At 40.5% G+C, this 26,346-nt stretch overlaps 3 protein-coding genes across 7 annotated transcripts in view; 1 reads left to right on the top strand and 2 right to left on the bottom strand.

The window, feature by feature from the left end:
- Positions 1–4,897: 4,897 nt before the first annotated feature.
- On the bottom strand, positions 4,898–6,148 carry LOC146697075 (C2 calcium-dependent domain-containing protein 4C). The gene is given in 1 exon segment (XM_085474168.1): positions 4,898–6,148. A coding segment is annotated over 1 exon segment (1,251 nt).
- Positions 6,149–16,128: 9,980 nt separating this feature from the next.
- Positions 16,129–18,054, bottom strand: foxb2 (forkhead box B2). The gene has a single exon (XM_085474167.1). It carries the CDS (start codon positions 17,621–17,623, stop codon positions 16,667–16,669), a length of 957 nt encoding a protein of 318 aa, XP_085330293.1. The 5' UTR covers positions 17,624–18,054; the 3' UTR covers positions 16,129–16,666.
- A 4,601-nt stretch (positions 18,055–22,655) lies between these two features.
- The window catches only part of LOC146697073 (uncharacterized), a 39,135-nt gene continuing 35,444 nt past the window's right edge, over positions 22,656–26,346 (top strand). For all 5 annotated transcript variants that reach the window (XM_085475538.1, XM_085475539.1, XM_085475536.1 and 2 more), the window contains exon 1: positions 22,656–22,972. In XM_085475538.1, the coding sequence (XP_085331664.1) occupies positions 22,934–22,972 (39 nt within the window). In that variant the 5' untranslated portion in view covers positions 22,656–22,933. The remainder of the gene's footprint in view (positions 22,973–26,346) is intronic.

Genomic DNA, 26,346 nt, shown 5'->3' with positions numbered 1-26,346 from the left:
TAGCATGGGGGATCTAGCCATACTACTCATGTTACTGGATACAAGAACTTGCAACTCCCACTGCAAAGGTGTGTAGTCTTACCACTACACTATCCAGCTCCCACACATATTGTTATTGTTTTGAGTGGTTCTGGACTTTATGATGTACTCTTGAGTATCAGAGGTGTATTATATTCGGGTTCTATATGTAAATCTTTGTTTACGGTATTTCCTAGTGCTTCTGAGTTTTATTGTCTATGTTTCTTAGATTTTAGTCTTTCTTTAGATTCTGCTAGCCCACTAGATTCTGTGATACATATACGTTCCCCCAGTCGTGTCCTCGTATCTGTCAACTCTGTCTGTGCTCTGTCTCTGTGGTTGTCTGGTCTCCCCATTTAGTTGTGTCAAGTTATTCTTGTCTCCCCTGGTCAGTCATGTTTCTGTGTCTGTTTAGCCTTTTGTCTGTATCAAGCTCACATGTCCGTGTCTCTGCCTCAGCGTTATGTTTCCTGTTCTGTTTTGAATGGTAAATGGTAAATAGCCTGTATTTATATTGCGCTTTACTAGTCCTTAAGGACCCCAAAGCGCTTTACATATCCAGTCATCCACCCATTCACACACTGGTGATGGCAAGCTACATTGTAGCCATAGCCACCCTGGGGCGCACTGACAGAGGCGAGGCTGGTGCCACCGGGCCCTCTGACCACCACCAGTAGGCAACGGGTGAAGTGTCTTGCCCAAGGACACAACGACCGAGACTGTCCAAGCCGGGGCTCGAACCGGCAACCTTCCAATTACAAGGCAAACTCCCAACTCTTGAGCCACGATCGCCATGATGCCCACGATGTCTCTCATCTTGTGTGCATTATGTTGAGTTTTGCTTCCTGCTGTCTCAGTCAGTTTCTGTTTGGCTCTGTTCCCCATGTGTCTCCGCTGTGTCTCGTTACCTCATTATTTAATATCTACATTTTCCCATCTTGCTGTGTGCTCTCTTGTTATGTGTTTCCTTGTAGCCAGACTTTCCTAGTTCCTTTAGTTTTATATTTTGTATCATTCACGCTCGTAAGATTATAGAAGTAAATCTGACTTTTTAAGTTAAGTTTCCACATTTCTAAGTTCTTTTTTTAAGGTCAAGGGTCATATTTTTTTGGCTTTACGAATGTGAAATTGTAATAAATGAATAAAAGAAATCACTTTTGGAATCAAATTGAATTACTTAACTGATTTATTCAGGTAATTTAATTGTGTCAGCAGAAGAAACATTAGTACGAGGAAGACTGGGACTGAGACTGGTTTTATGTGGTCTGATTTGTATCCTCTAAGATTTCTAACTGCTGAGTTCAAAGTTCTGGGCACAAGTCATATTTACAAACCTCTACAGTTCAGACTTCATCACTCAGTACAGTGTTTAATATAAATGGCATAACAGGGCCGTACAATAGAGTAGCATGACAGAGATAAACAGAAGAGAGCGTATTTGGATATGGTTCAGCAGAGAAACAGAAGAGCTGACAGTTTTATGCTGAACATTACCAAACAGCTGCCTATTTGTACATCTTAAACAGCAACATTAACATTCAGTGCAGGCACATATTGTGACCATCTGATGAAAGTACAGTAAGTGTGCTCTAAACTCAAAGCTCTGCTGAGAGAAATATCTGCTTAACAGCTAAATGCCTTACTATGCTCAAGAGCTCATTGCTAACTAACATATTTGCTCACTGGTTGTCTCCCTTTTCAACATTTTCCTTTTTACACATTTTAATAGGTTTTTGGGGTTTTTTGGGGTTTTTTTGCCTGTCCCGTTTGGATCTTTAGCCATCAGAATTGTTGTCTGAAGGCCAAGAAAGATGCCAAGTGGATTTACTTTACCAAGTGGATCATCATGGCCTTGCCATATTGGTCCATTTGATTGACCTTTATTATAATTATGTATTTATTTTATTTTCAATTTTTAAAGATGGGACAGACATGACTGGGGAATAGGACAGGGAGAAAGAATGAAAGAAAGAGAGGGAGCGAAAGAAAAATAGAGGGGAGAAGAGATGGTGAGAAAGGGGGGGAAGAAAAAACAAACAAACAAAACACCTGGATCACCTGTATGGAGATAAAAAAAAACAGAAGATAAAACAAACAACAAAGAGCAACATAATAAAACCAACACCATCACAATAAACTAGCTAACAGTAGATAAATTCAAATTCAAATTCAAATTTTATTTGTCACGTACACAGTCATACACAGTACGATATGTAGTGAAATGCTTGGACAACTGCTCGTGACCTAAAGAAAACAAAAAAGGAAAAGGCTATGAATAAGATAGGAAATAAATATGAAAAATTAAAAAGGGGTAAATTTAACTAAGAAGGAATAAAATATAAATTAAGGTTAAAAATGAAATAACTGCACAACACAAATTAGAATGAAGGGTAAATTTAACTGGGAAGGAATAAGATAAAATATATAAATTAAAGTTGAAAATAAAATAACTGTACAACAAAATACACAATATAGAACTATATAAGAATGTATGAAGAAATCTAAATATAAATAAATATATACACAATAACAGCAGCTGTACAAGTATTAACCGGAAATTAAGAATATAGTGACCAGTGTTGTGCAAAAACAATGTCCAGAATGTCCAGTGTGTGTGTAAGAACTGTATGTGTGGGTCAGTACTGTGTGGTGGTGTGATTGAGAGACCGTATCGCCTGCGGGAAGAAGCTCCTCCTCAGTCTCTCTGTGTTGGTCTTCAGGGAGCGGAATCGCTTTCCTGACCTCAACAGAGAGAACAGTCTGTTGTTGGGATGGCTGAGGTCCTTCACGATCTTCCTGGCCTTGGTCCAGCACCGCCTGCTGTAGATTGAGTGCAGGTCAGGGAGCTCGGTGCGGATGGTGCGCTCAGCTGACCGCACAACCCTCTGTAGAGCTCGTCTGTCCTGCATGGTGCTGTTCCCGAACCAGGTTAAGATGTTCCCCGTCAGGATGCTCTCTATGGTGCAGGAGTAAAAGTTCCTGAGCACCTTGGAGGGCAGTTGGAAGTCTCTCAAGCGTCTGAGGTGGTAGAGACGCTGTCGGGCCTTTTTCACCACGGTGTTGATGTGACAGGACCATGACAGGTCCTGCGTGATGTGAACTCCGAGGTATTTGAAGCTGTCCACTCTCTCCACTGGGCACTCTTTGATGACAGGGGTCTGGTAGTTCCTCTCCTGCTTAGTGCTGAAGTCCACTATCAGCTCCTTTGTCTTACTGACGTTTAGAAGGAGGTTGTTCCTCTGGCACCAGTTCTCCAGATTCCTAATCTCCTTCAGGTAGGCCGTCTCGTTGTTATCAGAGATCAGGCCCACCACGACGGTGTCGTCAGCAAACTTGATGATGGTGGTGGAGCTGGTAGTGGCCACACAGTCATATGTGTACAAAGAGTACAGCAGGGGGCTCAGAACACACCCCTGGGGGGCGCCAGTGCTGAGAGTGGTGGAGGCTGAGACATGTCCGCCCATCCTTACTGCCTGTGGTCTGCCAGTTAGGAAGTTGGAGATCCACTGACACATAGATGAGCTGAGTCCCAGATGCTCCAGCTTGGTGGTGAGTGTGGAGGGAATTATGGTGTTAAATGCAGAGCTGTAGTCTATGAAGAGCATTTTAACATAATTCCCCCTTCTAGTGTCCAAGTGAGTGAGTGATGTGTGGAGGAGATGAGAGATGGCATCGTCTGTGGAACGATTTGGACGGTAAGCGAACTGTAGTGGGTCCAGTGTGTCTGGTAGTGAAGAAATGATGAAGTCTCTGACCAGGCGTTCAAAGCACTTCATCACTACTGAGGTGAGGGCTACAGGGCGATAGTCATTGAGAGAAGCAGGGTGGGGTTTCTTCGGGACAGGAACAATGATGGACTCTTTGAAGCATGTGGGGATCACCGACTGAGATGAACACAGGAGCTAGCTGGTATGCGCAGTCTAGGATACGACCTGGGATGCCGTCTGGTCCTGCTGCTTTCCTGGTGTTCACTCTTTTGAAGGCTCTCCTTACTTCATGCTCGGAGATGACGAGCACGTTTCCGGTGCTGGCAGTATCTTCCTGTCTGCAGCCGTTAGCGCCGCTAACACTAGCATTGTTGGAGACCTTAGCTGCAGCCTCGAAGCGAGCATAGAAAGTGTTCAGCTCGTCTGCCAAAGTCACGGCCGTGTTCGTCATACCGGTTGTTGGTGCTTTATAGTCCGTTATTGTCCTTAGTCCCCGCCACAGGCTCCTAGAGTCACTCTGTTGGAGTTGTGACTCTAGTTTCCTCCCGTAGCGCTGCTTCGCCTCTTTCACCGCCCTCCGCACGTTATATGACACGGCTTTGTACGGGTCCATGTCCCCCGTTGTGAGTCCCGTGTTGTAGGCAGCGGTGCGGGATCTCAGAGCGTCGCGGATGGTTTTATCCACCCACGGCTTCTGGTTGGGAAACGTTGTGATAGACAGTAGATACTAAATATTACATGTTACTGTTTTTTTTTGTTTTTTAATTTCACCTGTTGAGAATTAAAAAAGAAAACAAGCAGAAGAAAACGAGAGCAATAGAATAAACAACATCACGATGATATATGGGAATATAACAGTAAATACTAAATATTAAACATTATTGCACTGCACGTTGGATCGACAGCGCACAGTGTGCTTTGAGGTAGGAGCCAAAAAGGGTGTCGTTTGTGTGTGTGAGCACCCGTGTGTACACCTGTGAGCATGAACGCGCTTGTTTTTAAAAGGTTCCTTCATGTAATGATCTGCTAGAGGGCGTGGGGGGGCCACAGCCCCGTCCTCCAGGGCATGAAGCAGGTATGGAGGAGATCAACATTTTAATAGTTTTAAGACATCATAATTTTATCACATGTAATATACAACACATGCAGTTTTCATACTGTGATACAAAAAACTATTTTTCTGCCTGTTTATTTCAAATAAGCAGCTGAGACAGAGGTTTGGTGATCACTCCCATCACTTTCCCCCTTCTCAGAGTTCCAGCTGCAGCTTTATGCACTACTTTCAACCTAAGCTGCATTTCCATTAGATCTTTCTGACTCAGCTCTGTGAAGTAGAAATCTTCATTGAAAACTGGGCTCCGGCAGTTCCTGATGGTGGCACTCTCCTGCTGTTGCAGCTTCCCGGGAGTCAGACACAGACTCACTGCACAGTTCAGTGTCTGTCGGTCAGTATCACTCCACAGGCCTTCCACAGACACCACACGTACTCGGACTGTGGATAAGGATGACGACGACCTGTCGGAGAATTTGGTGTGCTCAGCGGAAAGGCGCACTCTGCCATGGCCCTGCAATGGGAGGACATGCTCCCGCTGAAGTCTTTCCTGGCACTGCAGAGCATCCATCGGAAGGAGGGCTGGTGGAGTTAGGTTGGCTGAGTTTTCCTCTAAGCTTGATGGGCTGCTGAGTGAGGCTGTTAAATCCCCTCTCTTCCACTTCCTCCTGCCCGTCTTACTGTCAATTAATGAAGGGCAAGATACTGTACCTTTAAGGCGGCCACTGCTTGATGAGACATAAAGGGAGGATTTGACACAATAAGGTGAACTGAGGGGAGAGGAGTCACTGGAAGAAGGTGTCTCGCTTTCTGTCTCAGACATACTCTTGCGTAAAAACACCGGAAGGAATCCAGATAAAGTTTTCTTGGGAAGATTAGTCTCTTTTGCCAGTCTTGGTGCTGCAGTAGGCATATTTCTATCAAGCAGATAAACAGGGCGTTTTGAGTGGAACAAAGACTCTTTCCTCCGAGTGTTGGGGCTCTCATAAATTCCACCCAGGCCGTAGCTCTCTGCAGAGAATGGCAAAGGCTTCTTTGTAGCTTTCCAGGCCATTGATGTGTCACCATTTTTTGTCTTCACATCCTTTGTCTTTACATGCGTATCTGAAATCTGCCTACTCTTAGGAATCTGGTTCTGACCGAATACAAACAGTGGCTTTTCCTCAGCTTCTAGCAGTGGGCTTTGCCTGCGAAGCCGTGGAGGCAGACAGAACTCTGGGATCATGTCTGGGGTTAGGACATTGTTGTGCAGATTCCTTGAGAGGCTAGCCTTTGAAGGGAAAAGTGTATCCTCCTCATTCTTTCCAATGTAACGACTCAACTCCTGAGGAAGGCTCTCCATGCTCTCCCTGATCTTCTCAAGGACCCACATGGCTGTTTAATGTTGATTTAAGGATTTGAATGTAGTTCCCTTTCCCCACCTTTGGTGACAAGAGTAAAGTATTATTTAATCCAATATAGAAATCTTGGAACAGAATAGCACACTTTTCAGAAATAAAACAGTTTTGCCAAATGGTGAAATAATTTTTTTCTTCTTACCTTTGGGGTTGTGATGTGTCTTTGTCCAGAGAGAGACCTGCCTGTGTGTGTGACACATGTGTCAGTGAGGTTTTAAAGGTAAGGGTGAGGCTCTGTCTGACTGATCTGACGCCTCCGCCTGGATTAAGCAACATTTCCTAAGCAGACATACACAAGAGTACACGTAACAAACACAGAGTGATGAGTGTTTCTGGGTGGGTGGCAAATCAGAGTGATGTGTTTAGTTGTGCTGGAATGGTGCGATGTCAGCTTGGCATCGAGTTGAGACAAATTACATCATTACTCTAATGTCCATGTTTTAAACAATAAAAGAAGAATGGTTACAGTCAACAAAGACACACCCTGCTCTAAATTACACATGAACCTACAAGCAAACATGTGAAGTGCAAATTTAAAATATACAGAAAATGCTCCTGCCCTGTCTTTGTGGTTTTAAATCGATCCAGATTTGCTACAAATTTTAATGGATTCTTAATTTGCTCATGCTCCACTTGTCCACTCGTGGATTAAGTTTTGTAAAGGTCAGCTTGGAAGTCTTTTTGTGATTTTCCAAAAAAACAAAAAAACAAAAATCCAAACCAGCCCACTGACAGAATGCTGAGACCACGTATCTCTGCCTCTGCCTCAAATGGATGACATTAAATACATCCGATAACTGCATGTAAACATGTAAGACATCTTGAGCACTCGGAATATTTATTAAAAGATGTCCCAAAACATAATGTATTAGTCATAAAGTGCTGAAGAGAATGATGTTCATGTGATTAAAACACATGATTGATCACTGAAACGTGCTATTTTGATCATAATGACGTAAGCATAATCGACTTTTCACAGAGAGCTGCCCTCTTGTTCAAAGCAGTTCAAAGACAGGAGCCACCACCTCAAAGGTCCTCTGACCTTTAAACAGCTGGTAATGCAGACACACAACTGACCTAAAGTCTAGACAGGCTTCAGTCTCTATGTGTTGTCATGAAGGTGAAACTTAACTATATAAATATGGATGATGATACCATTGTGTTCCGATCTGAATTTTAATGCTACATGCCAAATCAGCTCAAGATGAATTAATTCCTCATTTGATTCTATTCAGACATTTCCAGGATTTAAATGACCTGCTTCCTACATTTTTAGTATCACATTCTTACACAATGAAACCAAAAACCAGATTTTCATTGACTAACACACTTTGTCTTGTCCATGTGCTTTTGTCACTTTCTGCCCGATGGTTAACATCGAGATTGTAATTAAATTTTTCTCCCGTTCCAGATAACAAGCACCAGATTTCCATTACCAAGCATTAATCTAGATTATATTGTTTCCTGGCTCGTAATTCTGCCCGGAGACAAGACAGTAACACGAGTCATGAGGAACGTGGTGAGTTTCAACTCTAAAATAGCACATTGGAGATCTAAATTTGAACAATCAGCAGCATTCTCCATAAAGTCTACTCATCTATGGGACAAACCTCCAACTAAACTCAGATTAATTACAGGTATTAAATCTTTCACAGTAAAAGCAACTATGAGCTCAATTATGCAAATTTCATAATTGTGCAGACATCCTTTTTTTTTCTTTCTTTCTTTCTTTCCCTTTTTTTTTTTGCATTTTTTTTTACCTTTTAGGCCATGACTGTCTCTTTAGCACCCACTAAACTGTATATATATATTTATTTTTTATCTATAACCTTTTTTGTTTGTTTGTTTGTTTTCCAGTCCACCTTTTTCTTTTTAATGTGCCCCATAAATAAATTTAAGTTTGAGAATTTTAGGAGCCATATCTTAATTAATTTTCCCTTAATATTATATTTCTTTATCTTTTTCCTAGTTAATGTGCACTTATTGTAGTTTTCTATCTGTAGGGTTTTGTGATTTTATACAATTGAAAAAAAAATTGTATTGTGAATGTAAGACCTGGAAATTAGCTACAGCTTTAAGTAGCAATTCAATTTCATGTCACCACTGGAACCATGTTAAACTACATCGATCCTATTTAATAAAATAATAATAATAATTAAAAAATATATATGAACATACAGGCTTTTGTGCAGTTAATTATCTGACCACAAGAGGGCATACATGGATTAAATATATTTTTAGTACCTCAAACCTCTCTTTGGTAAATGCATGACTTATAGTTAATATTTTTGTATAGCCTCATTATTATTATAACATCTATAAAACAACTGGAAAACTAAATGGTAGTCAGATTTGTCCATATAGACAAGCACATACGCAAAACATGTATATTGTATATTATTGTTCTGGGTAAAGATTACAGTAACAAACATTGTCCGACCCTGTGTGGCTGCCTCTATAAACAGAGCCTGTGACAAAGATGTTCAAAATAAAGATTCAGTTCAATTCAATTCAATATCAAGATGATGAATACAGTGAGTCTGGGGTCTCCACGTCACCCAGGGGTCAGGAGGCTTTTTGTGGTAGTGAAGATCAACTTTATTACAGCAATAAAAACCCAGAGTGCTCTCTGTAATGGAGAGTTAAATGATTAGGAGTCAGAGGAGGACCTTGCCTTTAACTGCTGCCACAGCTCCAATTAACGTTAACAAGAGAACGGCACATTGTTGCCAAATGCACCATCGCTGTTGAGTGCATTAGTGTAAAAACCGTTTTTGTTCTGGAGCCTAACATTTTAAAATGATAATTCAATCATTTATATTTTGTAGGCTTCATTTTGTTAATTCAGTGTGTGGAATATTATGTTAACTAATCAACCATAATGCTTTAAAGGTCTTATCCTATATGCACCTTTCATTTTTGTGATTTGCAGACGTTAATTGTCTCAGACACCACGATGTCTCTTGTTTGTCCATCCATGCTTAATGTGTTACCAGACTTTCAAATAAAGAAAAAAATGTGACAAATAAATATCAGCTAAGCTTAAACTAAGTGAATTACTCTTTTATTCAACAATCTCTCATTAAAGTTATTTGCAATCAGTTTAAAATTCACTTTATGCTACGCAAGAAAGCTACACTTTAATGTTGTCTAAAAGCATTCCACATATAGTTCAATACATCATGAAAAAAACCCAGTTTTATTCCTTTTATTATAGCTACAGAATAGCTAAGTGACTAGTGGCTGTTGGTTGATAATGACTGCTGTAGGGACAAACAGGTTCTTATCATTTGTCTTACAAACCAGCCTAAAAATGGATAAAAAGAAAAGAGCCAATGTATTAAAAATCATTCTGTGTTCTTGCACATCATTATTGTTATTATTGATGCAGTGTATTTCTTCCCCTTCTGGAGGCTGTAACTTAACCCTGCTAACCACCTGCCCAGGGCTAAAAGTGACCTTTGTTGCCTTCCTTCTTCACAAGAAAGGAACAATAGAAACTTCGACTGTGTTTCATGGAAGCTGATTCTTTGGAACATGCTCAGTAAGAAAAATGGTTATAGTCTTGCTGATTCAGTTCAGTTGCTCAATGCGGCAGAAAAGACTTCTGGTGCCTGGTGATCAAAGATCAATCAGACATGTTTGTTCTACCAGTTCTTCAAAGCAAGTCTTTTTCCATTTTTTTAAAGAATAAATCAATTTAATGTCTTTGCAGCTGAACTGAGTTGTAATGATTCAGTAATTTTGCCTTATATTGTAAAGCTGTGTACCTAACAATGAATAACATGTGTTACAAAGAGGAGAACTTTCCAATATGAAGTGAAACAAAGAAAGTTTTTTTTCGATTACACTTTTGTAATTAAATGGATGTATTAATCGATACATATACAAAATACAAAAAGAAATTGTTTAGGGACATACAGAAAAGACATATGACATTAGTCACAACACAAAAAAGGCAAAATCTGTAATATTTGTATCATATTTTATTTCTTTAAATTTTAAAGGAACTCTATGAGAAACCATCAAATTACATCTTTGCTTATTCTTGCACCAATAAACTAATAATCGAGTCCTGGCAGTTGTATTAATTCAAACCTTTGTTATAGGGTTTTCACTGAAACACTACCAGTCATCATGTTTTGACATTGTGTAATGAGATTGAAAATTTCAAGTACAAACTCAGCAGGGAGAGAGCTGATGACACACTTGTTCATTTCCATTTCACTTTAATCTCTATTACTGGCGATTCAAATGGGCCCATACGAGCACTCATTTTCTTACAAAGCACTTAACCTCTGACAAACTGCTGAAGTTCTTTTGGCCACAGAACTTCTTTGTCCGAACTCTTTAGAGAAAGTGAAGAAGCGGGGAAGTCAGAGAGGAGAAACAATGGGAAGCAGGCCAGAGAAGGTGAACCACTGACCTATTTTGAATTGATAATTAAGGGTAATAATGGCTAATAAGCTGTAATAATTTGGGCCAATAAAGAAAGTTGGCAGATTGATGATGATGATATGAGCTGCGTCAGATGACCTTGCTCTGACGACAGAACAGAGACAATACACTTCAACCACGGGGGTGGATTAAATTTGACCCTGGATCAGTGAATCATCGGGTAATTATTAAGGAGAAAGAGGAGTGGTGGGTTGTAGAGGCTGAATGATGGAGATATGGCTGGGGGATGACGTAGAAACTGTTTTTGATAAAAGAAAAAAACCCAAAGATTCTCTTTGGGTACATCACACCCAACATAATAGAATGACAAAGAAGAATGATGGAGGACTCTGGTGCAGAGTAGTGACGATGGAAAAAAAAGAGAGACAGTAAAAGAGACAAGTTGGAGAGGGAATGCAATACATTACAGAGAAAGGACAAGAGTTATAGTAATGTGCAGCGGTCCAGAGTGACCTGTCGTTAGGACTATTTCCCCTGACAGCTTCTCTCTGTCTCCAGGCCTGATGCCAGTATGCTAATTCCCCTCAGATGGTCTTTTCATTGGTTCACGCTGACTCCTGTCGACACGTGCCAGATGACTGTCCCCTTGTCCCCCTATTAAATACCACAGCAATGAATATGGCAAGCCGATCGTTTGATTAAGATAAGAGCAGAAAAAATCCGTATGCCAGCTGCCTGATTGCAGTGAATCACATACACTGTTATACTGAGTTATCACACGGACCACAACTATACAGTACAGTCAATGTAGTAAACTTAACAAAAAACTACTTCAGAGAACAGATCGTTTGCTCATTCTATTAAAGTAATACATAAAAAGACTGAATAGTAAATTATATAATCTTGTTGTCATACAAGAGAAAGTGACATTAAAAAATAAAATAAAATTTCTCAAATAGAAAATTATAAAGATTTAATTATGGTTTTATTCATGGCCCCTATTGATTCACTCACAGTTTACTCACAGTTAAGTTAATTACAAGAATTATGAATCAATCAATTAAGACTGAATCAAATTAAGCATGATCAATTACACCTGACATAATTTCTCGTGCTTTAAGAAGAGCTCTCTGGGTTGTTAGATGCTGACAGATCAGATCTACTTTTTTATGAATCCAAATTTTATATTTGTTAATGCAAAAGACAAGTTTAGCAGCTTCAGTGTAATTATGAAATTAATAACTTCATTTAGTCATCCATAAGGAACTCCTTTGCAATTTACTTTACTTCAGTATATTTAATTTGAATATATTTTAATAAACGGTATGATGTGTTCACAAATGTATTACTCTGTGTGGAAATCTCATTTTTCTTATCACTGGATGTTTCCTTTCTTGCAAGTGTTGAATATTATTTCATGTAGTGTCTATATGCTGACGAACATGTCTCACCCTACAGCAGTTGGAATATGCTCCAGCCTCCCTCCCGACCCTGAATTGGATAAGCTGGTATGACGACCAGTTGAACCTTGGTGATCATGATATTTGATAATCTTCTCTCCTGTGACAAAGCCTATGTGTTCACTCTCACAACACAAATCAGAAATCAGTTTCGGGGAGGAAATAAGAGATACGATGAGATGCCACGCAATGAGTTTGTTTCAGGTGAAAGTCTTTTCCTTCTCTTTTGTAACAGTATTTAATCTTTTCTGTAATGAAAGAGTTAAAACTTCACTTTGTATTCTTTCTTGTGAAGATTGCAAGTGTGTGTGAGTGTGAGTGCTCTGTGCAGCCAGATTGATCTGTATGCGTATGTTAGTAGTGCAATAAATGCCTCCAAAGACTCCTTGTACATTCCCATTGTTGTACCCCTATCTTTCAGTGGCATATACAGAATATATGTAATCCATATATTTTACCATTACCAATTTATTTACAAAGCACACACAAATTGGACAAAGTGTTATAGAAGGCACAAAACACCACACAACAAATCAGCAACAACAACAGTATTGATAATAAATAGAAAGTAAGAGCACACCAACCTCACTTTGAGTTAAAAGCCAAAGAATAAAGATGAGTTTACCAGCATGTCTTAAAAAAGAGGCAATGAGGAGGCCATCCTAACATGGGCAGAGAGATCATTCCACAGTTTGGGAACGATAGCTGGAAAGGCTCGGTTGCCAATGGTTTTCAGTCGGGTTTTAGGGAATGCCAGGAGCAGCTGATTAATTTTCAGATACAGCTCTCTTCAGATTGCATCAGAAGTCATAATATTACCACTGACAAGTTCAGTGTACATCTCTCATAGCCTTTCTTTCTTTCGTTCTTTCTTTCTTGTTTCCATTTACCGTCAGGTAAAAGTGTAGTAAGAAAACGTAGCAGGCTTGAGACAATTTTTTCCCCATCATTGAAGCCCATTTCTGCAAACTCCGAAACAAATCACTGAATTTTAACATTTAATAATAACATCTTCATGACATTTATGTGATTTCCTATCTCTGTGATTAAAAAGACCTTTTTAACAAGGAGTTTGCTGTAATGTATTTTCATACCTCCATCTATAGTTAGAATGGCTCTGCTGATGTTTTTAATGGTCAGTCAAGCTGTGGATGAACAATGAATCCTTGTATGACAATTATAGGTTTAAAGAAATTGGAGCAAATTTCTAAATCATCTGATGTTCTGATATATTGAATAAAAGACTGCTGTCTGGAACAAAGAATAATATTTAAGGTTTGCGCGTGTGCCAGTGTGCATGAGTAAGAAATAGCACATCAGATCAGATGAATTAAGCTGCTCATCATGATGGCCTGTCCTCACTGATCATTAGGAAAAATGCATGTAGAATTTGTCACCCTGGCCCCTATCAAGTGCGGGTAATTACCACTAATGCATCATCTTCTATTCAAGATCGCAACGTTATGTTTCAGAGGGTTGACTGTGAACCACCTCTGACCTAAATGTTTTATTCATTCACAGGACTCATTTTATTCTTTTACACTCACATTTCACACGTCGAACCATTTGTCCCGAGTTAAGAGTTGGCCCATATTAATTCCAGGTATGTTTTTATCAGTGCTAAAATTAATTCATGTAGCGTCGTACTGTGTTGTTCAAATTAAATCAAATTCCAAAAAAAATAATAAAAATATACAGGGTATGAATATGGTCTTTGTCGTAAGTGATCAGTGTTTTAGGACATATTTATAAGTTGTTTTCCTTCTTTAATTGCCTTTTATGCCTTTTATTTATGCCTCAGCTTTTGGGAATGGCCGTGTTACACTGGAGTGTGCACCTGTGCTGATTTAAGTGTCTAAAGAGAAAAAAGCTCCAGGTTTCAGCTCTTCCATATGTAGTTTTATTTGCAGAAGAGTCGTTAATTACAATTTTTCTATGCTTTTATAATTAGTTTATGTTTTTCCAATTGAAGTAAGTGGATTTGCACACAGCAGACAAATTTCTTTAATGCTCTCGGGAAACAGGAGACTCAGTGGTTATTACATTTTCATTTTGGAGAAAGAGGTAAACCATATTAATTTTTAAAATTTATTTAATGAAATTACTCTGCAGTTTATTGACATTAAGCATCAGGTTCAAATTTATATCTGCTAAACCATCACAGCAGAGTGGAGAGATATTTGCAGTGCACTTGCTTCTTTTGAGAAAACTAAGAAAGTCTATCAAAAATATGTTTTTTTATTACCATATAAAACAAAAACACACAGCCAGAACAGATTTTTGTTTGTAATCTAAATTATAACCGGTATACATACTCAGCTGACATCCAAAGCATTTTGTTTCTCTATTTTACTACCTGCTCTTGAGGCTGAAAATCATTTAACATATTCTTTTAAATGCTTTGACACAACCAGCACAGTTCCTACTTATAAGACCGAACAGCAAAAATACCACCTATTACCCCTCCACATAAACACATGTGCACATTAGGGGAGCTCATGTGATATTATGATTCCAGAGGCATCCAACTCCGGTGTTGTGAAGACAGAGGATCATGGAGGGTAGTAATGGCTGCATTATTACTCCTCTTATTGTGTCTTAATTAGTGGCATTTAATTATGCACTAATGCAGTGAGGACTATTAAAGACATTGAGGCCTGCTGATCAGGGAATTAAAGCAACACACATACACACACCCACACACCCACACACATACACACACACCTACAGGCACAGGCACACTTTTCACACAGACAGTTTGGGTGTGCTGTAGAAATCTCAGTTCCCTTTAACTAGAAATTACAGACACCCTGCAGAGAAAGTGTGTATGTGTGTGTGTAGATGGAACAGAAAGTAAAGAGGAGGTGGCATGATAGAAAAAACTAAAGAGAAATGCTAAAGAAATAAAATAAAATAAATAAAAGTCAGGCATAACACAACAAAATGATGGTGATAAAATAACAATAAATAAAAAGGATTGAATGAGAAAGGAAAAGATAAGGGTCATCACTATTAGGGAGATTCTGCTCGTTAGCAATGACACCCGAATAGGTTTTAATTTTTTACTCCCACGCCTCTCCTCCACTGGTGCATCTCAATTATTTGTTCAGAGGCTGGTGTGACAATAGTGTCGGCTGTGAGAGCCTTTGGGATGCTAAACAGGGGATAGGAGGTTAAATATAAGTCATTTTTAGTGGGCTGAACCTGGGGCTTTGTGCTGCCGTTGAGGAGAAGCTTCAAAGCTTGACTTAAACAGAACAAACAAAAGAGCAAACTTGATCCTGCTTTTGAAGTTGTGGAGCTGCTGTCCAAAATGTTGGCTGCTCATATCCATCTTTTGGAAGATCATACACACACTTGAACACAGCGTGCATCAGCACATGTACACATGCTCAAATGTGGACAATTGCGTGCACTTAAGTATGAATTATGGAAGGTGATAGCAAGATATTTTTTTTTTGCTATCTTTGTTCTTAAATAGAATAATAAGTATTCTTAAAATTATCCTCTTAAAATATAACAGTTACACCATGTAATATGATATTCAGCTCTGTTTTTGAACTGGATGTTCAAAGAGGGTTTAGATCTTCCTTGGATGACTCCAGAGTGAAGAAAAGTAAAAAATTACTTTTATGTCATCGTATGTTGGTTCAGTGAAAAATATTAACTCTCACAGTTCGTACTCCATATCTCATAGTTAGAGCCAAATATATATTTAATATTATTTCTGTAATCAGTTGTAATCAATAATTGAAAATAATGTTTTTAAAGAAAAACAGCTGGAATATAAATTCATTATTCTGACCATTTATTATGCATTAAACAGAACTACAGGTGGCATGTGAAGTGATCTTTTTGTTATTACTTCTTGTTGTAGAGTATCAAAATATTTAATAAGGGTAGAGACGTATTTCTTTATTTACACATCTGAGGAATTGATAGATAAAAGTCGGGACCTGAATGTCTGTTTCCACTGATGTAAAAGAATGTCCGAGTCTATTGGAATTTTTTTCCTCAGCTTTTCAAACACAGTCGTCCCTGAAAGGATGTGCAAATGTAAACAGTTATTTAAATAACTACAACACGAAGGATTTGGTTTTAAGTTCTTTATAAATATCTTCAGATAAATAGTGTTATAATACAAGCATAACATTTTTAATGCACTGCTAGAGAATACACAAAAAAGTGCAACAGGCCTAATTAAAAATTACGAAGGTCTACTTGTCTTTAGCCGGTAGGCCTGCCAATGATTGAAGTAAAATAAGTAGAATAACAGCAAAAATCAAAAAACAGAGCAGTTGATTTGCATTTGAAATCATTTCGGACTGTTTGTCTCCTAAATCAAAGCTTTCTTTGGGATTAGCATCTCTACCAGTCTGATTGTATTTATCAGTGCCACATTACAGTATGTGGTAAATGCCCTCACAAATTGTGCAAATAAATCATGATTTCAATCAACATGAGTCTAATGAAAAATCCATTACACAGCACAATGTTAAACTTAATTTTACAACGCTCTTACAGCTGCACGTAATCTATTTGTCGTCTCTGATAAGTCTTATTTCGGGTAATCTCAATGTCTTTCTCGCTTTATTTTTTTTCTTTTCTTTCAAAAATAGCCTGCAATTTACCCGGTTAGGACAGCAGGAGGGCCGGGTGTAGAGGGTTCCCTTTTCCCTCTAGCAGATCACTTTTCTCCATCAGTGAGGACGGTGAGCAGATCTGGGCCGGGCCGGACTGCAGACCCGTCAAACCCGGCACGGGGCCCAGGGACGGGGTGGGTTTTATTGGCACTGGAACGGCTGGCAGGGTTTGCCCGTTGGCGTTGTGGTACAGGCCCTTGGCTGACACGCTGAATGGTGCGTACTCGGATGATGCTGGCACGGATACGCCACCCATAGACTCTGAGAGCATGCCGACGTGCGGCCACATAGAATTGACCATGCTGCTGAGCTGGGGGGGCACCGGGTAACCCAGATGGTGCATAACCGAGGTAAGGGGAAGCCCACTGGCCATCACACCCTTGTAGTCCCTTCCTATAATGTTCTCTATGGCAAATGGGTGTTTAAACCCACCGGGCTGTGCGCAAGTGATGCCCCCGTAACCCTGAAAGTGAGGAAGGCGACCCACGTTTGGAGGGGCGGCTGAGTGGTCGTGGTGGCTGGATGCAGTGCCCAACTTGCTGCCAGGGTGATGGTGGTGATGGTGGAAATAGTGCATCATGGGGGAACTCTTGCAGGTCATATGCTCGGCACGCAGCACCTTGAAGCGCTTCCGTCTCCTCAGGAAGCTGCCGTTCTCAAACATGTCACCGCAGTCCGGATGAAGAGCCCAGAAGCTGCCTTTCCCCGGCTGATCAGGCCGACGGGGTATCTTGATGAAGCAGTCGTTAAATGAGAGGTTGTGTCGCAGGGAATTCTGCCATCTCTGGGTATTCTCTCGATAATATGGAAAGCGATCCATGATGAACTTATAAATGTCACTCAGAGGCAGCATCTTTTCAGCTGAGTTCTGAATAGCCATCGCTGTGAGTGATATGTAGGAGTACGGAGGCTTCTGGTCGCTGTAAGAGTTTTTCCCTGGACGAGGCATGGCTGGTTACTCTTTTCTTGAAGTTTAAATTCTTGAACAAAAATGCATTTAAAGTTTTTTTTAACGTTTTTTTGTTTTTGTTTTACGAGTTCACTTGCCAGTCTTCATATCAGTCTCCATCTGACTGATCTGCTCCAAAGCTTTGAGCCATCAGATTATATTACCTGCTTTATCGATTAATAGTGAAACCCAAAGGCCCGCCGCTCAGGTAAGATCCTCGAGAGTCTCTCACGTCCGTAAATAAGTTGGTTTTGTCCGTGTCTTCGTCAAATTATGCTTTTGAAATCGTGCGTAAATGTCAAATTTCCGTGCGTAAAAGTTGAGAAGTCCTCCGAGTTGCTCTTGTTTCCGCGGCGGCTGAATGATGATATGAGAGGCCGGTTTGCTTTGCTGTCTGTGTGTGATGTGGCTCCTCTCCTCTTGTGCGACGCTCACACTCAATGAGCGCCGTTTTTGTAAGACCCCCGCAGGTCGCCAGCTCTATTATCTATTATCCAGACACTCAGGGGACACGTCATGAGAGAGCAGAGGGCTGTGTGTGTGTGTGTGTGGGGGGGGGGGGGGGGGGGGGGGGGGGATAAACATGAGAGGATGTGCGTTCAGCACATGCCTTTGCGTCTAATTTGCTGTTTACCAATCAAAGACTCCCACGTAAAGTACACGAGGACAAAATTGACACTTTTGGACCGATTTTAACATCTAATCTTCGTTTAAAGTGGCGAATCTCCTGAAATGTCTTGGAGCAAGACAACAAAATCACCAAAGGTTTTGTGGCATTTTCTCTGCGAATAAACTTGACCTTTGACCTCTCCTGCAATTTTTTAAACAGCACCAGAAGTCATGTAATGTTATAGTATTAAAGTGTTCAGTTGCTTCACATATAAAGACTGCCTTGTCATCTGTGTGTCTGCGGTGAAAGAACTGTGACGGAGAGCGTGGATTTGCGTTGAAATCTCCCCCATTCGAGTCGAGGAAACAAATAGTAAAGAATAGAATATATAAATACAGCATCTTTGTTAAATTTGCTCGATTGCACTTTCAGACTTTGCCAACAATAAATCATGTCTTCCTTTGCGCACAATCATCAGTGCGCTTCTCTTCTGCTCTCAATTACACCAGCTCGTTCGCACAGAAACACACAAAAACACACTGAGAGAGAGAGAGAGAGAGAGAGAGAGAGGCGCTGTTGTTGATTAATTGCTGAGAGGGGAGTCCGGCGGCTGTCTGTCTGTTCAAACACTCTCTGGTGAATCCTACAAGGATGTAAACAAACTTCATCCCCTGCTCTGAATTCTGTTCAGCGGAGAACCGCAAAAAGACCCCTCCCTCCTCGTAGTTTTTTCTCCTCTGGCCAGGTGTCATGACTGGGTCCTTGACGGCTCCTGTCTTCCGCGGTGCCCCGGTGGGCCCTCGAATACATTACAATAATTAAGCCTTCCGTGATTTAGCCTCCTAAGAGAGAAGTCCAACAATGTAATTAAGGGCAAGCTCGCTGTATTAGGTATGAATATTCAAAACTGTGTCAATTAATTAGCCGGTGTATCACTCCCGTTATGTCCCGGTCCTTCAAGCCCACTCAAAAGGTCAACCGTGTCAACGGAGAGCATATTTTAAAGACATTATGTAATTGCAAAGAAAATGACTTTTTAGTGCCACTTTGCTTGACGAGGAGGGAACATTTTAAAAGACAGTTGATGCTGCGCTTGTGTTTTTTTGTTTTCTCCGAATAACTATTTTCCCTGCGCCTGAAAAATGAGATTTGAAACACCGAGGCCCTCCGAGGCCAGGGCGGGTAAAAGCATCCTCTTAAAACGCCCGGGAAAGATCAATATTAAATCTGTTTTCACAAAGGGGGCCGTTAAATAGACACCGTAGCTGATCTGCATAACAAAATTAATTAGGTAGTCTACGGCAGCGTTCGCTTGCACCCAACTCCTGGACAAATAACTAGTTGTAAAGCACACCTTCTGGGCATATGGAACATATGCTGGAATTATCCTTAATTGACTAATTACATAAATTACTCATTAAGTTTACAGCACATCAATTATAAAAGATGTATCAATTAATTTTGCATAAATTACAAGCGGCACGCTGCACGAAGAGGGCGGCGGAGGGAATGAGGGTCGCCAGGAGGGGGTCCCCTCTAAGGTGGAGAGACATGTGTGTGTTCGTGCGTGCGCGCAAGTGGGCGCGCGTGTGAATGACGGTCGTCTGTTTGTTTCCAGTCTCTAATAATTATTTGTTCAGCTTAAGGGCAAAGATATTCTTTCTCTGTCTCCCATTCGCAAAGGGAAAGTGTGGGGGTAATGGCAATTATACTAATAATAATAATCTTAAAGACCTCTCTCCAAGTCATAAGGGGCGCATCGTCGCGGAGAGAGCCATTAAAATCAATTAGCGCGGCCTATTGTTTTCAATGGAAAATTAAGCCGGTTTAGGACTGTAGTGCAGACGCTGTAAGGCTCACTTGCGTGATGGGGAATTATTTAGTGGCAAAATACGACAGATCTTACAATTTGCCCATAAAAGAGCGAGCCAGGGGAGCATTAATGGATCACAGCTAGGATGGTCCGCCTGTTGCCTTCCTGTTGGCCTTCAAGAATCTTTCAGTCACCTCAGGTAAAACTGTCTTGAGTTCCCGTTTCACAGAAACTGATTAGGTGCAAAGAACCAGAATTCTTCCCCGAAATCTCGTCGTGAAACTTCGACCACACAGCGACAGGATAAAAACTGTCACAGCAATTAAAAGCAAACGTTTTAGTCTAAAAGCTTTGTAATCGGTCATTTACTTTCCCCAAACATATGCGTGCTTTCACTTTGTAGAGTCTACAAACTAAATACCGAATTTGCAGCATCTTTTTGAGTATGAGCCAGCATCAAGTGGTGCTGTCTGTCATAATGTCACACTGGAAATGTTGCAGAAATCCAAATCAGGACTTGCAGTAATGCTTTTTTCAGTGTTCAGTGTTTGTGACGCTCTTATTATGAAATTGAGATATAAAGTGTAGAAAAATGAGACAATTTTAACAAAACAAAATCATAATCTTTAAATTCATTTCATTGAAGGGGCCCAAACATTGCAGCAGCAAACTGGTTTTGATTCCATGGGGTCACCTTGTTTTCAGGATGGATTTAATTACTTTGCACATCATAAATAAACAAGTGAATAAACCTGGAATGAACCTGTGTTATGATGAGCATATGCAAATGTATCCTCTTTGCTGTTGATATAGAAAACCTGCAAAAGAATTTCTGGCAGTCGTTAGGCATTCTTTGAAGGAATATTCTAAAATGTTCCTGCAAATACAGATAGTAGTTACAGGCTAGAGCAGGACAGTGACAATATATTGCTCAGGTGTAGTCTGTGCCTGCTCACGCTTCTCTGTTATTGTGAAAGTTACTGTAATTCCTTGGACATTCCCAGACACAGGAACACACTAAATCTACCATTACAGCTTGTTCACAATGAAGGGGGTAACGTTATGTATATGCAAATGTAAAAAAATATATAAAGAAAATCTATTTCCACTGACAATATAGCAACAGGGGAAACTCGATATTTAAGGCTTTTGGTGACCTTTTGCACCTTACCCTTCATTGTATTTCACATATCCACCTTGTTAGAGTGTCTTACTAATTTTGAGTGACTTCATGTAGAAAAGCCTTGAAGGGAAGTAACCCTTCCCATATTGTTTGAAAAAAAAAAATAAAAAAATAAAAAAATAAATAAATAAATAAATATATATATATATATATATATATATATATATATATATATAGAGAGAGAGAGAGAGAGAGATAGATAGATAGATAGATAGATAGATAGATAGATAGATAGATAGATAGATAGATAGATAGATAGATAGATAGATAGAGATAGTCATTAACAAACTGTCTATCACTTTTTGTTTCTCAGGAAACAATAACTTTTATTTTGAACTGATTAGATCTGGTCTGAATATTGTAAGAGCCCTCTTGGCTTTCTGCAGGGACAGTGCTCTAACAGAGCTCGCATTTAGAGCAGAGTATTACTGCTTTCACCACAAATGGAGAAGCAAGATGCTCACAGTAGTGCTCATAGTGCCTGCTGCATTAATACAGTTAGGCAACCATGGATTCCAATAAATGTGGTATTTGAGCTAAAAGCCATGTGAAAAAGACACACACACTCTCTCTCTCTCTCTCTCTCTTTCACACACACACACACACACACACACACACACACACACACACACACACACACACACACACACACACACACAAACATTTGTGCATTATATGGGGGATTGTCTCTAATGTAGTGATACACCAGCCAGTTTGCTTTTTGTCCTTTAATGGCCTGTTATAAGAAAATAACCACAGTCCATGCTGATTTATTTGGTTATCATTCCATTTTCGTTACTCTTATCACAAACAAGATTTGGCATTGGTACAGTATAGCATGAGTTTTCAGTTGTTTTTCACGAACTGGCAAATGAAGCCAAAGCTTCATGTTAATTGACGTGACCCTTTATTACTTTTACTTTATAATTAATCTGAGTGTAGTCGACTTATCAGAAACCAAATGGGCGGGGGGGGGGGGGGGTTAAAGAGTTAAACCCAGTGGCACAATGAACCAATGATAAACGACCTCTTTTAAATATTAAAGTTTCAGGATTGGCTGACTTCCTATGTGTGTGTGTGTTACTGTTCCTCACAGGGACATCTTTCAGGTTAATTAAAGTGCTTCCTGTGAAAGCACGCCCGTACCAGAAAGGTACTGCGGTGCTCTTTGGCTGTGGTTGTTATCATATTGCGGCATTTTTCCTCCCCTGTGCACCACAAGTGTGAATATCCTCAAATTAAGAATAGAGCCAAACCAGCAGCGTGCTGTAACGTAAAGCTGGAGCGCTAGGCTGCACTCATCACTCACTAAATTCAGTATGGTCTCATCTGAGGCTGTATGGGATAGGATAGGGATGTGTTAATGTGCACGGGGAGGAGGGGTTGAGCGGGGGAGAAGGACGAAGGGCGGGGAGGGGGCCTCCTACCACCGCAGGGTGCGCGGCTGAATCACCGAGCGCGCCTCCGTCGGATCTTCTCTTCCTACCGTCACACCCACTGCTCGGTGTTGTGGGTTCGCCCCGTTGAGAAGGGGAGGACCGACGTCTCTCGCGGCAGCAGCGAGTGCTGCAGTGCGAGCGCAGCGGGGGACTCGGAAGCGAGGAGAGAGGGGGGAGAAAAAACACAAGCCCACATCAGCTGCCTTATTGCCGAAACTTGGTCTATGGAGAGATCTGCAACAGCGCCGTAGCGACGCAGGCCGACATGGAAGAGTATTTGCGGAGGGTCCAGAGCAGACTCGGGGTGAGTTAAGAGCCTTCAGCGGCGTTAACACCAGGTTGCGGGTATAATGAATGAGACCATGACGGGAAAGCTGCTACTGCTGTGCTACAGGCTGCGTTCCTGTTGCTGGAAAAGCGCACGGCAAACGCCTCTCACGTCCCCTCGGTCTTCCCGCCCCCCATGCCCACCTCCCAAAGCACCTGTAGATCGCCAGTATGACAGCACAAAAGGAAAAGAACGGCGTGTTTGGTCCAATACAATAAGCACGTTGTGTTTACAGGAACACCAGTGTGTGAATTTGAATGAGGAGATTTCTAATGAGGGGAAGGCGTGACATCAACAAGTTTAGCCGGAGGCTGTCCTTCCCTGCTATCTGGCTGCTCTGCAGATACTGACTCATAATTTGCATTTGATCCAGAGCTGAATATCTCTTCGCACACTGTCAAAAAAGCCTCATGCAAATACTAAACAGCTTAATTTATACGGATCAAATGAACGTAGAGCATCTGTGAAGCATTATGTTGCGTTCAGGGGCACATCCAGCACATCCAGCCTATGTTGTAGCAGATATGTGGTCTACATGCCTTGAGTTCATGGAGGACCCTAAAACTGCTTTTTGGGCATGTGCTTGAGAGACCCTAGTGTCTGTATGTGTGTGTCGCCATCCCCCTTTACACACAAACACACTAAACAAAAAGGGTATTCATTTCCTGTTAATACTGTCTCTGTCGTATTTGGGACATCATATTTTGGCAAGGCTTAGCATCATTTCTTTACAATGTCCAGGAAGGGGATGATCAGAAATATCTGTCTGTGTCAGATGCTCTACTGTACACCATGTACTGAAATATGACTTTAATAGTTTTAGTTTTGCTATGTTGCTCCTTATTTTCTTTGGAGGGGAAGGAAAACACCCACCACACAGTCTGAGAGGACTTGATTGGCGTTCACACATGAGCACATACTAAACCAAAACAGAGCAGTTTTTTTAGTCTTAAAGTTAATATTTTTTCTTCTCACAACCCTCTCTTAAACATCCTATACATTGAGAAATCAGCCTCACATCATGGCCCATTTAGTAGCTGCCCTCAAGCATATTTTTCATCAGCAGATAAAGGCTGTGTGTGTGTGCGTGTGTGTGTCTTAAGGAGTAGTGTAACAGGGTAATGTACATAATTGCCTGAGCTTGCTGATGCACGTCAAAGCTGAGATAAATATTTCAGAGAAAAATCTCTGTCTTGATATTGCCCGGTTATTACAGTAATTGCATATAGGTGTCTGCGATAGGCCGTAATAAAATGATATGAACAAAGTGATTTCTAGTTAAGGGAATACCAGGGAAAATATGTTGTTATGGACACCGATTGTTGTTGTAACCCAACATGCAGGGTTGCAGCATTTCTTACCCACCGTACAATACTTACAATAATTAATATACTTACAATACAATATTTCACTTATCTGTGTAAACGGCTGTCTGTCAGCACAATGCAAACCTGTCTGGGATTAAATTTTTAGGCGAGTTTAAGACCTTTTATCTGGGGAGAAGAAAAGCTCAAAGAGGCAAATCTGCAGATCAGAGCACAGCAAGGTAATTGAGTGATAAGAGGGGACGACTGATGAGTGTCATGTCATGTCAGATCCAGATAAGGTGTAACACATGTCACGATTAACAGCCATTCCTCAGTTCTCTCTCGCACACAAATGCACACACACGTACAAATTGTGTGCGAGGGCACTTTATCCCTCTCTCTCCCGTAGCTCTCTAATGTAAACTTTGATGATTCACTCTTTTGCTGACCACGCTCTCGTCTCTGTCATTCTCCTCATCCCGCTTTCTCTCCACTCTCTGCATGGCTATGGTCCAGAACAGCAATACCTCTAATTATGTTGGCTCTTAGAACTTACTGAAGCCATCTTTCCTTCTCACTCAGATTTGCTCTGTGTAGCTCCACGGCTCTAACTCCTTCACTCTTACGACATTTGGCATCGAGCTAAAGCGGCATGCTGAGTGCGCTTCGCGCATCTGTCTTTCTCAATCTGTACACTATCACACATGAAAACACAAAAAAACAGAGTCGTAGGACTGCTTTAATTGGCTTTGTTTGCGCCTTCATTCAGAAACAGGTCATTTTAAAACTTTGTATGTTGGGATGTTCTAACATTTGTCATTTTTCTCTCTTTAATTATTTAGAATTATTTAGAGCATCACATAGATTTTGTTGTTGAGACATCTATCTATCTAATTAAATAAACTGCTAGACCTATGTGATGTCAGAAAAATTAATGCGTGATAACACTTTTAAGCATTGGAATGAGGATATATTTGCAAAAAAGCAGATTTTTCTGTGAGCATAGTAGCCTAATGCTCACCAGCGTGTCTGCGTGAATGCATGGTCCATGCATAAATTGACTTTTCTTATTCATTGCAACTCAGGCTGCCTTTTGCAGTGTTTTATTGAGCATATACATTGTTTGGTGGCGAAGATGATACAATTAATCGGTCATCACTACAGGGCCCTTTCTGTGTGGAGTTTGCATGTCCTTGTTGTGCTTTGAGGCTTCTCTCCAGGTACTCCGGCTTCCTCCCACAGTGTAAAAGCACACTTGTCAGGTTAACAGGTGATTAGGTGTGAATTTGAGTGTGACTGTCTCTCTGTGTTACTCGTGTGATGGAGTGGTGACCTGAACAGAGTGTACTGATGTCTTGCCCAATGACAGCTGGGATAAACTCTGTGATTCTCACTTAGATAAGCCGATGGACGGATGGATGAGAGACCACAGCTTCAGTCAAAAATGAGTAACTTTTAAGGTTATATAGAAACTCCTAATTGAAAATTAGCATTGAAATCCAATATCTCGTGAACTGGAACTTTTTAATTAGGTTTGTGATCTTATTTTCTCTTTTTCTAGTGAGCATTTTAATTTGTTACACCAAAATATTTCTGTTATTTTCCTTTTTTTTCCCAGCAGAAATTGTGTGAATTCTGCTGCAATATGTTCCTCAGCTATATGACCAAGATGTCAGGTTGAGATGAAGCGCGTGTATGGAAATTTAGGGGTGTACATCATGTAAACATCACTACGGCACATTGGTATGACCTCACACCAGGAAGCAGCTGTTCTCTGTGTGTACTTTTTATATTATTTCTATATTAAGAGGAAATCATCATAGCGGTTCTGCAGTGTGTTCTACAGACGCACGATTCAGGTGGAAGCTGAGACTCCAATAATGATTAATAGATATTTCTAATTTAGCACAATGAAGAACCGGGTGGTCCAATGATTGCAAAACCACAGGTGTAAATATTTTTAATTATTTTAGGTTGAATTAGGTTGTTTAAGTGTCTCACAACTGTTAGAGAGGGAGTGATTTTTTTTTTTAAATTAATCTA

The sequence above is a fragment of the Copadichromis virginalis genome, linkage group LG12, assembly GCF_057382275.1.
Source record: "Copadichromis virginalis isolate Kocher_CV1m ecotype Utaka linkage group LG12, C_Virginalis_male_GT1.1, whole genome shotgun sequence".
NCBI lineage: Eukaryota > Metazoa > Chordata > Actinopteri > Cichliformes > Cichlidae > Copadichromis > Copadichromis virginalis.
The sequence above is the reverse complement of the archived record's forward strand: the minus strand, read 5'-3'. Positions and strand labels throughout refer to the sequence as shown.

Coding starts and splice junctions, on each gene's coding strand:
- foxb2 (XM_085474167.1), bottom strand. CDS start 17,623: ATGCCTCGTCCAGGGAAAAACTCTTACAGCGACCAGAAGCCTCCGTAC.